The sequence below is a fragment of the Penicillium subrubescens genome, assembly GCF_028828155.1.
Source record: "Penicillium subrubescens strain IBT 31985 chromosome Unknown utg000002l_segment0_segment0, whole genome shotgun sequence".
In the NCBI taxonomy this organism is placed as follows: Eukaryota; Fungi; Ascomycota; class Eurotiomycetes; order Eurotiales; family Aspergillaceae; genus Penicillium; species Penicillium subrubescens.
The window spans coordinates 4,202,541-4,215,864 of NW_026643152.1; the positions used below are offsets into that span (position 1 = coordinate 4,202,541).

General features: G+C 50.7%; 5 protein-coding genes across 5 annotated transcripts; 3 read left to right on the plus strand and 2 right to left on the minus strand.

The window, feature by feature from the left end:
- Positions 1–456: 456 nt before the first annotated feature.
- N7473_002910 (uncharacterized protein) lies at positions 457–1,866 on the plus strand (the record flags this gene model as incomplete). The annotated part of the gene is made up of 1 exon (XM_057148850.1): positions 457–1,866. The coding sequence occupies one exon, from the start codon at positions 457–459 to the stop codon at positions 1,864–1,866; it is 1,410 nt and encodes a 469-aa protein (XP_057012504.1).
- A 297-nt stretch (positions 1,867–2,163) lies between these two features.
- N7473_002911 (ACT domain-containing protein) lies at positions 2,164–2,580 on the plus strand (the record flags this gene model as incomplete). Its single annotated transcript, XM_057148851.1, has 1 exon — positions 2,164–2,580. One exon carries the CDS (start codon positions 2,164–2,166, stop codon positions 2,578–2,580), a length of 417 nt encoding a protein of 138 aa, XP_057012505.1.
- Positions 2,581–3,200: 620 nt separating this feature from the next.
- On the minus strand, positions 3,201–5,542 carry N7473_002912 (putative chromatin remodeling complex subunit (Rsc9); the record flags this gene model as incomplete). The annotated part of the gene is made up of 3 exons (XM_057148852.1): positions 3,201–5,056; positions 5,121–5,453; positions 5,506–5,542. The coding sequence occupies 3 exons, from the start codon at positions 5,540–5,542 to the stop codon at positions 3,201–3,203; spliced, it is 2,226 nt and encodes a 741-aa protein (XP_057012506.1).
- A 1,161-nt stretch (positions 5,543–6,703) lies between these two features.
- On the plus strand, positions 6,704–8,226 carry N7473_002913 (uncharacterized protein; the record flags this gene model as incomplete). The annotated part of the gene is made up of 4 exons (XM_057148853.1): positions 6,704–6,913; positions 6,973–7,116; positions 7,178–7,439; positions 7,499–8,226. 4 exons carry the CDS (start codon positions 6,704–6,706, stop codon positions 8,224–8,226), a joined length of 1,344 nt encoding a protein of 447 aa, XP_057012507.1.
- A 254-nt stretch (positions 8,227–8,480) lies between these two features.
- Positions 8,481–11,311, minus strand: N7473_002914 (putative C6 finger domain protein; the record flags this gene model as incomplete). Its single annotated transcript, XM_057148854.1, has 4 exons — positions 8,481–9,559; positions 9,617–10,662; positions 10,718–10,830; positions 10,922–11,311. The coding sequence occupies 4 exons, from the start codon at positions 11,309–11,311 to the stop codon at positions 8,682–8,684; spliced, it is 2,427 nt and encodes an 808-aa protein (XP_057012508.1). The 3' UTR covers positions 8,481–8,681.
- Positions 11,312–13,324: the final 2,013 nt, after the last annotated feature.

Below are 13,324 nucleotides of genomic sequence, written 5' to 3' on the forward strand. Positions count from 1 at the left end.
ATCTATCTTTCTGAATTTTCGCCATTGGATTATTGCCATAGGATCTATCGTATTGTTGATTGATGATCATCGCTTGAGATAGAAGTTTATCTGCAACTCTACTACAAGTATATGAACCCCTTCTGGGCGGATTCAATTGCTGCTTCAATAGTTCCAAATACGGTATTAGAGAAGCTGCACTAACTGAACTAGGTTAGTGTATGGGACCTGACCTATCAAGTTAAGCGTGTCCCTGCAGTAATTCTCAAGGCCCCGCTCCTCTCACCTTCCTAGAACGGAAAAGCCGTATTTTGCCCTGAGTCGGTTGAAATACCAACTGACTTTGCTTATCTTCAACAAAAATATTACTTAAGTCCTCGATGCAGCCTTGAAATGCATCATTCTTCAGCATTCTCGTCATTTTGAATTTTCCGCAGACATTCCAAGAGATAGCAAGCTTCTCAGCTTCGATTCAAGATGCTCATCCAACTTTTGCAATCCCTTCGGATCTCCCCGACGGACCCTCTTGTTGTCCGTGGCGCTTCAACTCTCATACTCCTGCTAAGCATCCTCTTGGCTGTTATAATACAATCTGGAAATGTCAACAAAACACGCAAGAGGTTGAGGAATCTCCAAAGACTCAACTCAACTACCAGCAACATGGCAGACCAGTACGATCCCAAGTTCAGCCAGTCACTGGGGACTACCGTTAACGGGTCACCTCGTATAAAAGCAATTTATCTTCATCCTGTCAAGTCTTGCGGGCCTGTCGAGGTCGATCGGGCCCTGCTCACCAAGACTGGTTTTATGTATGACAGATGTTTTGCACTTGCAACGAAGACTGTCACCGGTGATGATGCCGCGGCCTCTAAATGGCGATTCATCAGTCAGCGAACAAAGCCGCTTATGTCACAGATCAAGGCTGAGTTGTGGCTTCCGCACAAAGACAGTGATGCGCATGATCCGCTGGTGCAGTCGGGTGGATGTGTGGTTTTGACATTCGAAGATCCGGACCTGCCGAGTCGGATTGATCGTGTCGAGACATTTTTCTATACCTGGGATTACTCTGCAAAACCACAGGTTTCCTTCATTGTGCCTCTCAATGTTACTGTCACTCAGGTAGAGGAATTTCAGGTCAAGATGACAACGTTCATCATCCATGATCGTGATGCCAAAGGGCTCGACATGGGTAGAATTCCTTCTATTGCAACAGCCCTGCCAAAGCTAAAGAGATATTTGGGAATAAACGAAGGTCAAATTCTCACGTTGTTCAAATGTACACCCGATACATTGACACTCACGAACGAGAACCTCGCGCCACTAGAATATATCGGTTCACCAGCTTTGCACGGCTACACCGATTCGCAGCCTATAAACATCAACAGTCTATCCTCGGTCCAGGCTGTATCCGCACACCTTCCCACCGAAAACCAACCTATGAATGCCCTCCGTTTCCGTGCAAACATCTGGATTTCGAACGCACCAGCATACGAGGAAGAAACATGGAAACGCTTCTGCATCTTGCCCAAGAGTGGCGGTACGCAACCACGAGCTAGTATCGCGCCAACAATTTCCGTTGTTTGTCGTACATCTCGCTGCACAATGCCTAATGTCGACCCGGAGAGCGGGAAATTCGATACGGATAATCCGCTTCCTGGGAAGAAAAGAGGCAAACCGCAGCCTAGCACAACATTAATGAAGTACCGCACTGTTGAGACGGGGAATAACGGAGCTCTTGGGTATTTGGGTATGCATTGTGTTCCTGAGGATAGGAATTTCAAGGAGGTTGAGGAGAATGAAGTGGGAGTTTATGTCAAAGTTGGCGACGAGATTGAGGTACTCGAGCGAGGGGTACATCTCTATGGGTCGACAGGTAATGACTATTAGAATTGATTGCACATTTCATATAGGGCTCTAAGTTCTGATTTCCAGACAATGTCTGCGAGAAGAAGGGCGAGGGTGTAACAATTTTGTGTAATAGCAACGGCTCACGATGGTATTCTAGAATGCGGATACTGTTCTTCATAGCGGTCTGAAAAGCGGGGTGTGGGTGTGGGTGTGGGTGTCATGAGTCAAATTCTATCAGCACATCCACATCTCGCCCTTTCAGATTCATTTCCCTCTACAAATAATACAGTACCCCAATTATACATCTACGTCAAATTCATCCCTATATCACCCAAAATGGCAACAGGCGAACAAAACCTTTCCACCCTCCTCGCAAAAATGGAACCCACCCTAGATCCCAAAACCTACGTCTTCATCACCACAACCGAGGCTTTACACTCTCTCCCTCTAGCCACGTTGCAACCAACCCTAATCGTCCAAGAAACCGAGGGCACGACCATTGTGGCGACAGAGGATCTTGCCGCATCGCACGGTCTCGCGGGCGTATTTCCTTGCAAGAGGATCTCGCTGACGGTGCATTCGAGTCTGGAGGCTGTGGGGTTGATTGCGGCTATTACGGATCGGCTTAAGGATGAGAAGATTAGTACGAATGTGGTTAGTGGGTATTATCATGATCATGTTTATGTGCCCGCGGAGAGGGCGGAGGATGCGATGCGTGTTTTGGGGGAGTTGATCGATGAGGCGAGGAAGTAGATGCATTCCTGTATGATAACTTCTAAAGATTTTAAACAAGATCCAACATACCACGGTTACTTCCAGTTCACTATTACCAATGCGTTCGGTTTATCTACAGCTGTCGAGAAATTGATCCAAGAAATAAAATTTATCAAAATTGCTGGTCCTCTCTATCGAGACATGAACCTCCCCTACTCCATTCCTATGGTACACCCATTCATCGTTCATCGAAGAAGACATCAAGCACTGGGAAAAGAAGTAAAAGACATGACAGACACCGAGAAAGGAACCCAACGACCAACAACAACAACAAGGGCAAAATACTATTGATCCTATTCTATCTTCCTCGACCAGAGACGCCAGAAAGATAATGATCACCGACCACATATCCAGTGGGAAAAAAACTCCGCTGTGCTTTTAGCGTGCAAGACTGGTCCAGCCCAAAATGTCGACCAGCAGGTTTGATGGAACAACAACCGCCTCACTAGCCCGGTCCCTGCTGTAGATCTTGGGCTCGGATGACCGTCGAGGCGAGAGGGGGGCCGTTGAGCGAAGGGGGGTATTAGTTGTACAAAACAAAGGCGCGGAGAAAGATGAGCAAAAAAGAGGAAGGTTGATGAGAGTGAACATTGTCACTCTCAGTAGTCATCCTCTTTCTCAATGACCATGATAAGTTCGGTCAACTCCTTGCGCAGAGCACGATTCCGATCCCAGACCTCCACAATCTTGGGACGTTGGCTCACAAAGCATGCCTTCTTCCATGACACATTGCCGTATTTCGTGGCAACCCGTTGAGGCAGTCCTCTGGCAATATTACGCAGGACAAGCGCAGCTTTGTAAGCGGCCCCATAAGGCTCACCCTTCTCGTTCAGCGGCGTATCCATATAGTACCACTTACGCACAATCCTCTCCTGAAGAATTGGGCGCTTGGTACTGGGTGGCTGAGCGTCGGCGGGGCGATCTTCAGGCAAGTGAGAAGAAACGTGGCCAGCAACCATCGCAGTATTAGTGCTGGGTCCCGAAGCCCGGAACCGTGTGCAGCTGTCCCACTGACAGGTGTGAATAGGGGTTTCAGCAGCTTCCATCTTGAACTCGCCCGGAGTTTCGGTGGTTTCTAGACTCATATGATCCGCAAACACGTGGTTGCGGAGATCGCTGGGTGATTCAAATGCACGCTGGCACATTTGAGAAGGTTTTGAATTGTCTGCCCATTTGCAGTACAAGTATGGGAAGGCTTGGAAAGTGTAGGCAGTCTCCAGGGGCCGGATTCCCTTGATGATGAATTTTGGGGCCGTGCCGGGACCGTTGATTACCTGAGCCTGTGCATTGGTGAAGGTGTTGCTGACGTTCTTGATGAACTCCGCAGCAGGAAGAACGCCTCCACCGGCGGCTCGGGGATCGGCGAAACGGCTTTGATAGGCCTGCCACAGGGCAATCTGTGTGATCTCGCACTCTACATCTTCAACGAAACAGCATCTCAACCATTGAGAGCTCCGCTCCGGTTCTGAAAGTTCCATCAACTTCTCCAAAAGCTCGGGAGGTACACGAGGAATGTCAGCTGGTGGAGGTGCAACCTTTTCCTCTTGCAAAACGGTCTCTTTCTTGGTCGGTCGTGCCTCGTAGGTGAGAAGAGCGACCATGCGGGGTACAAAGACAATTGGGAAGTTGATGGCATCCATCAAGGTCTCAATATTGTCGTGGCTCAAAGTGTACTGGTACCAGAAATCCAGCGCACCGCTCAAAATGTCTTTGTCGAGGTCAAGAAGTGTGTGGTAGTACAGTTGTTGTAGGGTTGGCTTCGACAGGCTCTCCATGGCTCGGTTTGCGTCGGCCTCGTGCAATTCAGTAGAGAAGTGGGTTAAAGCCCAAAGAGCTCTCACAATGTGCGCGCGATCGGGTGAGTCCAGACAATTGACCAGAGAGATCCAGAGCGGATCCTCAGCGTCAGTCCTCATGAACTTGGTGACCTCCTCAGCAATATCGAGCGCGTCATTTTTTATTTCATTCAGGCGTGGCTGGTTTGGTACGTTCATCATGATGACTAGGAAGTCTCTGAGAAGGCCACTGGCATAGCGAGACACGTAAAAAGCGTTCTCCTTGAGCAAAACCATGTTTCTCAACACCAGAGTGGCCTCCTTGATATTCCGAAGGGCGTGGTTGAACTCTTTCGTCTCAAGGGTGTCTGTCGGGATGTTCGTGGGAATCTTGCGAATCTTGTCAAGAATATCTCGCGTACCATGCAGTGAGTTGAGTACATTGACACGGTCGGACCGTTGTCGGGGATCATAATCAAACTCCCAGCGTACGCCAGTGCAGAGATGTGTGATCTCCAAAGCTTTCTGCATGAGTGACTCGGCAAGTAATGGGAATCCCTCAAATTTGAACTTGTCCCACCGCTGGTTCGAGATTTGAACCAGATGGTACAACGCAAAGTCGATCTCGTCAGGAATGCCAGACTGAAGACCATAGTGGGCACGCTTGTAAATGTGGTCCGCTGCAATTCACGGGCGAATTAACATATTGTCCTCATCCTCAGGGTAAACGGGGTCGTGACTCACTACGCGGAACTTCCAAGAATCTTAGAGGAAAATACGGGTCATAGAAATCGGGCTGCTTGGCAAATTTTGTGCGATCGTAGAGACTGGCGAACAGAGCAGGTCGGTTGCCTGGTGTAGGTACTTCGCGCGTCGACATTGGCAGTTGTGTCTGGGCTTTTCCATCCCAGTTTTCCACGGCAAAAGACGCGCTCTGCGGGTTAGCTGCTGGGTTGAGAGGTGCATGAGGGGACATCGATGGCTGGGGAGAAGTGAAACTCTGATGATGGGAGCGGCGAGCGGGCGTCGTGTCCGGAATGAAAGGTTGGTTCACTTTCGGCGCCTGGCGCAGACCCTCTGTATGATGTTAGTATACCCCCATCGCAAACATCGTTGAGGTTTATCTTACGGCGCAGAGAGGTTCTTTGAGGTGTGGATGCCGACATCTTGATGGTAGAAGTAGGAATGGAGGTTGATTTAGCTTCTGCGCTGCGCAAGCTCTCCCTTGCGAGCCCGATTGGCGTGGTCACTTTCACACACAAACTCAATCGCAAGATTCGCCCTCAACCACCCAGAACAGGCTTGTAAGAGGTGTTCAAACTCAAATTGGCAGCCTCGCAGTCGAGTCTGCGTGGGATGTGTTTGCTGTGGGTGTAGAGGGAAGGGCGATAAGGTATCAATCGTTTTCCGTCCGGCTGTTCTCCAAAGCAATTGTCAAAAATGAGACAGCGATGCGCAATGCGACTCTTCAATACTAGCGAGGAGTGTGGTTTGCGACTGAGTGGAGTCGTCGGGCGCGTTCGAGGACAAAAGGCGTGGGACGACGTGCAACGAGGGAGAACACGAACACGAAGTGATCGCAAGGTCGGTAGGAGGACCTGGGATGCCGTAAAATACAAATACTCGACAAACTCAGGCGACCGATGCCTCGTGGTGGATAATCGTCAATGCCTTGTATATTGCCCTTGAGGGCAGTGGGAAGAGCTGAGCTTTGCGATCAACGGAACTGATCAGCCAAAAGTCCGCGCTTTCTCCAGGCGCGTTTTCGGAGCATGGTTATTCCGGGACCGGGATGCCTCATTTGCGCTAACCTATTTTGAGGCTATATTAATGCCTGAGGCATCAGAATATAGGTTGAGCCGCAATGAAAGTGGATATGGACGGAGATCAAAGAGTATTGAAACGCATAACTTGACTTACTTTTTGATCACCTAAGAGTTGATATTCTCTAAAAGTTTATTAATGTATATAGTATCAGATTATTGTCCTAGATTTCAGCTCTAGTTCGTATGTTTCGTATTGAAAGAGGAGCTGAACACCTGAACAAAGACCACAGTAAAAAGTGAAATTACGAGGTAGTGTGCGGAAGAAGAAACACTCATGCAGTTCAGACGAATAATTTAGGGGTTGCTTAGTCGTAGCGCTCCGTTAGAAACAGTGAGAAGGCCATTGTGTGTTGGGTGCGCATTCTCAAACCCCCGTCATCTGATCAACCCCCCTCATCTTCTCCCTCACCCACACACTCCCACGAACTTCCACGCACTTTATCCCACCTTTCCCTTCATCAGATTTCCCACACACGCGCGCTGGGCCCTTATTTCCACGCAATGCAGTCTACTCGAGATCAACCCCCTATGGGGACTCGACTGCCTCTTTCCAGGTTCTCATACACCGAAGGACCTCTCAACTCGCACGCCCGGCTCGTCTGGACTCATATCAATGGAGATGGAGATCTGTTTTGTGAAATAGAGCAACAAGTTGGAGGCCTTTTTCAACCAAGTCTAATTCTGAAAGTCGTCCATGACGGCCGGATGCTGGTATAGTAGTCCAGATGCACCTTACTGTGAATCTTCAATTTCACTGACACCAAGAGCAGGAACGAATCGATCTTGACCAGCATATTGGTGGGACCAAAAATGAACCCAAGTCGAGTCAGGAGGGTCCAAATGCGAAGCCGACCCTTATGGTCGTGGTGAAGCTGCCTTCTATCGCCATCAAGTATCCGTTGAATATCATGCAGGTTAGTTGATCAGAGCCTCAGAGCGGGGTATTCAAATATACTAATCCTGTCTTCCATGCAGATGCGTCGAGTCCAAATCAAGTTCAGTCAGGATCGCGACTACTACACGGTCCTATCTATGCTCAGCGCCGCCAATTGTCCTCTGGCAGAGGGCTCGATCCCAACCTTCCATCGGCCCCCTTCGACTGTATCCTGGGCATCGGTATCCACAGCCCAGTTGACCAAGAACCCGCCACGGGACGCCGGCGCTGCGATCACCCCGGAAAGCAATGCTCCAGTGCCCTCGAACTACATGGGCCGAAAGGCATATGGCTTTGAGACAGGTACGAGAGTCATCTTCACTATTGCCAAGACCGGTATGCTGATTATTGAACTGTGTTAGCCTCCAATGCCCCACAGGGCCGATTCACCATGCAGACCCTCGAGAGAGAGAACGAGACCGCATTGGGACGCACCCTTCCCGCCATTCCGGCAGAGGGAGGCCAGGCAACATCTGAGAAAGCTCCTGCTCGTCACACTACCGGGCCAATTTACCACGACCAGGAGCTGAATCAGATGTTGCCCCCGAAAAGGGACTTGCCTTTCACAAAGCTCAAGTCGAAGATGTCTCGGGCTGGCACGACAAGCCTAAAGTCAAGTCAGCAAATTGTCCCCGAGTCATCTTACCCGGAGCCCGACAACCTGAAACGGCGGGAATCTTTCATGTCCGAGTCGCAGTCCCAGCAACTGATTCAGACACAGCCCTACCCCGAAACAATGAATCTCTCCCAGGATCCTGCGAGAGTTCAGGCGACTTTGCCTTACCCTAGTGTGAGCACTGAATCGCAGCAGCAAGGGCGTGTGTCTTCAGTTGCAGGGACTAGCCAGCGTGCCCGGACTGACGATGGGCATGTCAGTGAAACAATCATCCAAGCGCCTCAATCGGCAAGGTGGTCGGTGCCAATATCCGTGGAAGAGCAGTTGTCGGAGTACGTTAAGGCACCGACTAAGGAACGCTCTGCATTCCTCGAGAAGTGGATGTGCGAGTTGATCCAGGATGACAACTTTGTAAGTCTTTGCGAAGATGTCGAGGGGACATGGAGACGCTTTGCTTTCGGGGTGAAGCCATAATGGCAAGTTCTAGGCCCAGTCTTTTCTTGATGCGATGACAATTTGTGTTACTATCAACATCCGTTATGCAGCTGTCTGCTGAATTGCTCATCGACTGCGACGTGTTACTGTTGGCAAGCTTATCTAGCTTCAGATTTGTAGGACATTATTGAATGGAATATCATGTGCGGCTTATGCACTTCCAATGACAGGTAGATTACAGATAATAGGGCAGAAGCGATAAAGAAAGTAAAAATAGATTTGAAGATATTAAAATCTGCTTGGTAGTCAAATTCCCATAGAACAACTGAGCCAGAAAAACACGTAATAGAGAGGCAAGCCATATGGCATTGGGGCAGAGCACTCAAACAGAAAAGATATTTGGCTAGCCTAACTCCCTGAACGAAATTGAGCAGAAAAAGAAAGAAAGAAACAAGACGGGAGGAAAGCGAACCCGTTCAGAAGTGAAACGCATCTCAACGAGTCCGGCGGTAGATCAGACCCGAGAACACGTTGAGATATCCCTCCTTTGTGAGCATAGTGAAATCCACCACGACACGGCCACTGCTACCACTGGCCTGCGCGAGCTGAGGCGCCAGGTTCGGCGACGTCTCACCTTGATCAGCAGACAGTCCTGGTGGCGGGGTCGAGGCACTCTGGCCAACCGAGCCCTCGGCACCCACAGCCAAATCAGCCAGATGCTGAAGCGAACGCTGCTCGTTCGGGCCCATGACAGGTGGCTGAGAGCCCGCGCCAACCTTGCCTGCACCACCAGCTTCGTGGAGAAGCGACTCCTGGGACTTTGCGCGGCGCCATTCAAGGAAGACGCGAATCTTGGCGTCCCAGCTGGGGGTGCCGAAGATATTGTCGAACTCAGCTGTCTCGACGGGGCGCTTGGTGCGGCGATCGAGGATCTCTTCGACTTTCTCTAGCGCGCCCCAGCATTCATCACTGTGCTCGGGCAGAACGGTCGCCTCGAGAAGGGTCATCGAGGCAAGAGCCAGGCTGTGCAGATCGAATGGTGTCGCGAGGCGGTTTTGCAGAGTTGCTTTGTGCAGTTCGTTGATAACCTCCTGGGCGCAGTAGATGATCTCATAGGGGCTGTAGATGAAAACGTGACGCTTGATCAGGAGGCGGATGGTCCAGTAGAGCTGAGCTTGGAGGTTTTCAAAAAGCGTGCGGGTCATGCTCTCGGACATTTCGTGCACATTGAAGATATCTTGCATATCCGCGAGGCGCTCAAGGGAGGCAACCATGTTGGCGCCGACCACATGCCCGAGGCCGGTGTTGGTTTGACAGACGTTATCCTCCACGGTGGCCATAGCGACCATCTCAGATAGGAACGTAGAGTATGCTGGGGTATGATGTGAGTAACTTATTCCAATAAAGCACGGGAAGCCGTTCAACTTACAGGCGATTCCAGTAACAATCTGACCGACAACCCGCTTATCCTCACGGCCGCCAACCTCCTGTCCCCCGATAACAGTCGCATCAGCCACGCTAATGGCGTACCAGCGAGCCAGAATGTTGAACGAGACCCAGTTGCGACGCGTCAGGTTGGCATCCGAGTCAACATCTGCATCTGTAACCCGGTTGGTCTTCAGCTGACCCTGGTTTTTGGCCAGATCATATCCAAGCTTGCTCGCGGCCTGGACCAAGGTCTGCTTCGGGATGCCATCCTTAAGGATAAAGTTGTCCGGACCACGCGTGTCACAGTCGATGATCATCAAGATCAATGTCTGCAACCAAATCAGGTTGGCTGCCGTTGAGTGCATGATCAAGGGCTGGCGGGTGTGGTACAGAAGGAGGTCCTGCGCGCTGTCGAATGAGACAACCTTCTCGAAATTGCTCGCAACACGCGACAGGTCAGTGCGAGTAACAGTGTAGAGCGCATAGCAGAAGATTTCCTGGGTCTCTCGGTTGCACTGGTGAAGCAACTCCAAGGTACGCTCCCTGGTGTGCGGAAGGATGGGCAAAAGAGCATGAACCTTCTGGTAGTATGCATCCAAAGCACCCTCGTCGAGGTGGACAGGTGCCATGTCGTCGTCGCCTTCGTGCTTGGGCAGTTCTGTCATCTCCAAGCCACTGGGCAGGCCGTTGTGAATATCCTGCTCGTTTCCAGTGGGGTTCCAGAACAGGTTACCAGGTTTGGGCGCGCCGCCGCTCGCGACGGCGGGGTTATACGGGTCGGCGCCTGCCTCGGGAGCATCGAAGGCGTTTTGCGATCCGCGGCCGTTAAACGATGGCTGAGCGAAGGATGAGCTCGGCAGCCCCTCAAAGACAGAGTATGTTCGCTTGCGACTGGCAGAGCCGGGGTCTACAGGTGAGGTGAAGTCCTGGTAGCCGCGGGAAAGTGAAACGTCATTCATCGATTGATACGGGACGTCAGACTGAACCATACCAGGCTGCATCTGGCTCTCGAGGGTGTGCAGGCGTTCGGCGAGTTCCTTGATGTATCTGTACAGCCGTCGTCAGTCTCGAGCTTGTTTCGTGGAGGCGCGTGTCCACCTACCCTTTGCTGGGACCACGCTTCATCGGCACGCGACTGAACTGACAGACCACGCCCAGTCGACGACAGTTTGAGCAGGTCTCGAGGCCTGTTTCGGAGCTTGCATCACATCGAACCTATTGTTTGGAAAAATCACAATGTTAGCTGCTGGAACCCGCGCGTCTTGATGGGGGCGAGAAGGAGGCGAGGACGATTTTCGCGACATACCTTCTTGCGCCGACATTCATCACAGGCTCTGGAGATCTTCGATCGCTTACGCGCACTCTGCTCGCCATAGCTCAAATCATGATTCGGATCCACGCCCACTTGCTGGCTGGGAGGGAATTGGAGCATGTGTTGGTGCTGGTGTTGATCCTCGTTGGAAGGCCGACCCATGTCGCCAGCATTCGACGAGCCTAGTACCATTCCTTGACCATGATTCGATCCATCGCCCAGGCCAGGACCAGAGGCGTCGCGCGATAGCTCCGCGGAGAGGAGCTCGTCGGTGGTCATCTGGCGGTTGCTGTAATACGGCATAGCACCCTGAGCCATCTGCGCCCCGTTGGGAGAAGGGTAGGAGGGGGCCGGAGGCATATCAGACTGCTCGCGGGAGTTCATTGCGCGAGATTACGTCCAGAGAGACACGAAGAGTGATGGGTTTGGCCGAAAGCGAGCTTCCGGAAGATGATGGAGAGGTGGAAAGGTCGCGCAGGAGCAGCGGAGTCAAAGGTTTTTTTCTACAGGCTAATTTTCGGTCAGGGAATTTGGCAGGGGTTAGCGCCCGCCGCATTGAGCAGCACCATTGTGTTGCGACAACGTGAAATTCATCATGCGACATTCAATCCATTTGTTTTTACTTGATTGATATATAGTTCTTTGCTTCTCGGGATGATCACGGAGGACGGCCTTTTGTTTCTGCGTGTTCCAGCGGATTAATACTATTTCCCATCTCCTCCGACCGGACGATGAGTTTGTCCGATCGTGAGCCTCCGCTACGGAGCCACCTGGAAACGGTGAAGGAGAGTCCTTATACTGTCCCTGCAATGTGTCTATCGGAGGAGATCGTGATGCATGTTCAAGGTGGTCTAAACTGCTTGTCCTTTTCAAGTCCGCCCGGGCTTACCTTCAGATGTGGCTATCCCTACAGAAGCTTACTGGGAAAGAGGAATGGATCACATGCTATCAAACAAACGCACTTGATCGTTGTCATCCTACATTGATCAACTTTGGGAACTCATTTCCATACGCATATGCATTTCTGCGATATCTTAATTTTCCCGATGCGATAGTCATTACGTAGTTCAAGTTGCCTAATCTTAAGTATAGCCCCGATACAGATTTCTACGGACACCCTGAAGAAACCAAGAACCTCGTTGACCGGCACAAAGTCCTCTAAGCACTCATTCATTCATAACGATAGGTCACCGATTCATCAAGGCCGTAGAGCCCAACGACCTCATCATGATCTATCCTGCCATCTACCCAGCACGTCCTGCCCTCTTTCCAGCAAGTTGGGTAGAATTGGCAGCTATGTTCGTCGTGCTTTCTGCCCCAGCAGACGGCGATCCTCATCCCCGCACCTCCCCAATTACAGTGCGGAGGGTCCACTGGGAAGTCCTAGCAGGGCCAGGTCACTGGATCTTGAATGGGCCCCATGTCGACGATATACCAGATGGGCCGGAGGAGAATTCGGGTTCTTCCGAGTCCAACATTCTTCCCGAAAATTATTTTGGAGCAAAATCACTCAAGAAAGTTCTCGATACGCATACACCTAAGGATATATCAGATGCCAAACAAGAATGCACACGGGTCTGGGCGAATCCTCACGGACGGTTGGCATATTCCCCCTAATCCCGGGACCAAAATTGCTTGTTAGGAGGCTAATTTGACATTAGAGACGTTCTGAAATATTACTTCAACAATTGCTGCCCGTTCTGTCACTCGGAGGGCTGCGTCTGTGCTGGATGTGGTGGGATGTCACAAAAGTATCCTGATATTTATGGCAGCTGTGGGACAGACCAAGCATGTCCAATGTGCCACGGCCTTGATCATGCAATTCGAGACAAAGCATTTCTAGAACCGTTAGATGAAGCTAAGATGGAACTCTGGGCACACAACGATGCAAAATCTCGGATCATGGAATCGAGCGAGGCCAATGCCACCCAAGACGGCCCTCTCTATGATTACAAGAATGAATACTTTCTGACTCAATGGTGGACCACTTGCAATGGGAGGAACTTGAGCTTACGAAAGACGTCTCTTGTGCAGCAACGAGAGAAAAAGAGAAATGGGCCTCAAGGAACGGGATCCAGACCAGGTTATCCGCGTGTTAAAGGAGTTTTGCCAAATTACGGTTCTCGACAATGATGAGGTTTGACCTTGAGGGGGATGATTGGCTGTGATGATCTTAGACTGGCAAGATATTGCTTACGATGATTTCAGAAACTATCTTCGCTGATAGCTTCTATCAAATTTGACATTCTGGCTCAAGGAGAAGAGTTTGAAATGATGAAGACTTCCTCATGGATAACTTGAACGTTTCAGGTGATCACGCAGTCATCGTGGTGTAGTCTCTATGCAATCGCTTCTATAGGGCGCTGTTAGAATGGATACTTGTTGGATATCATCCTA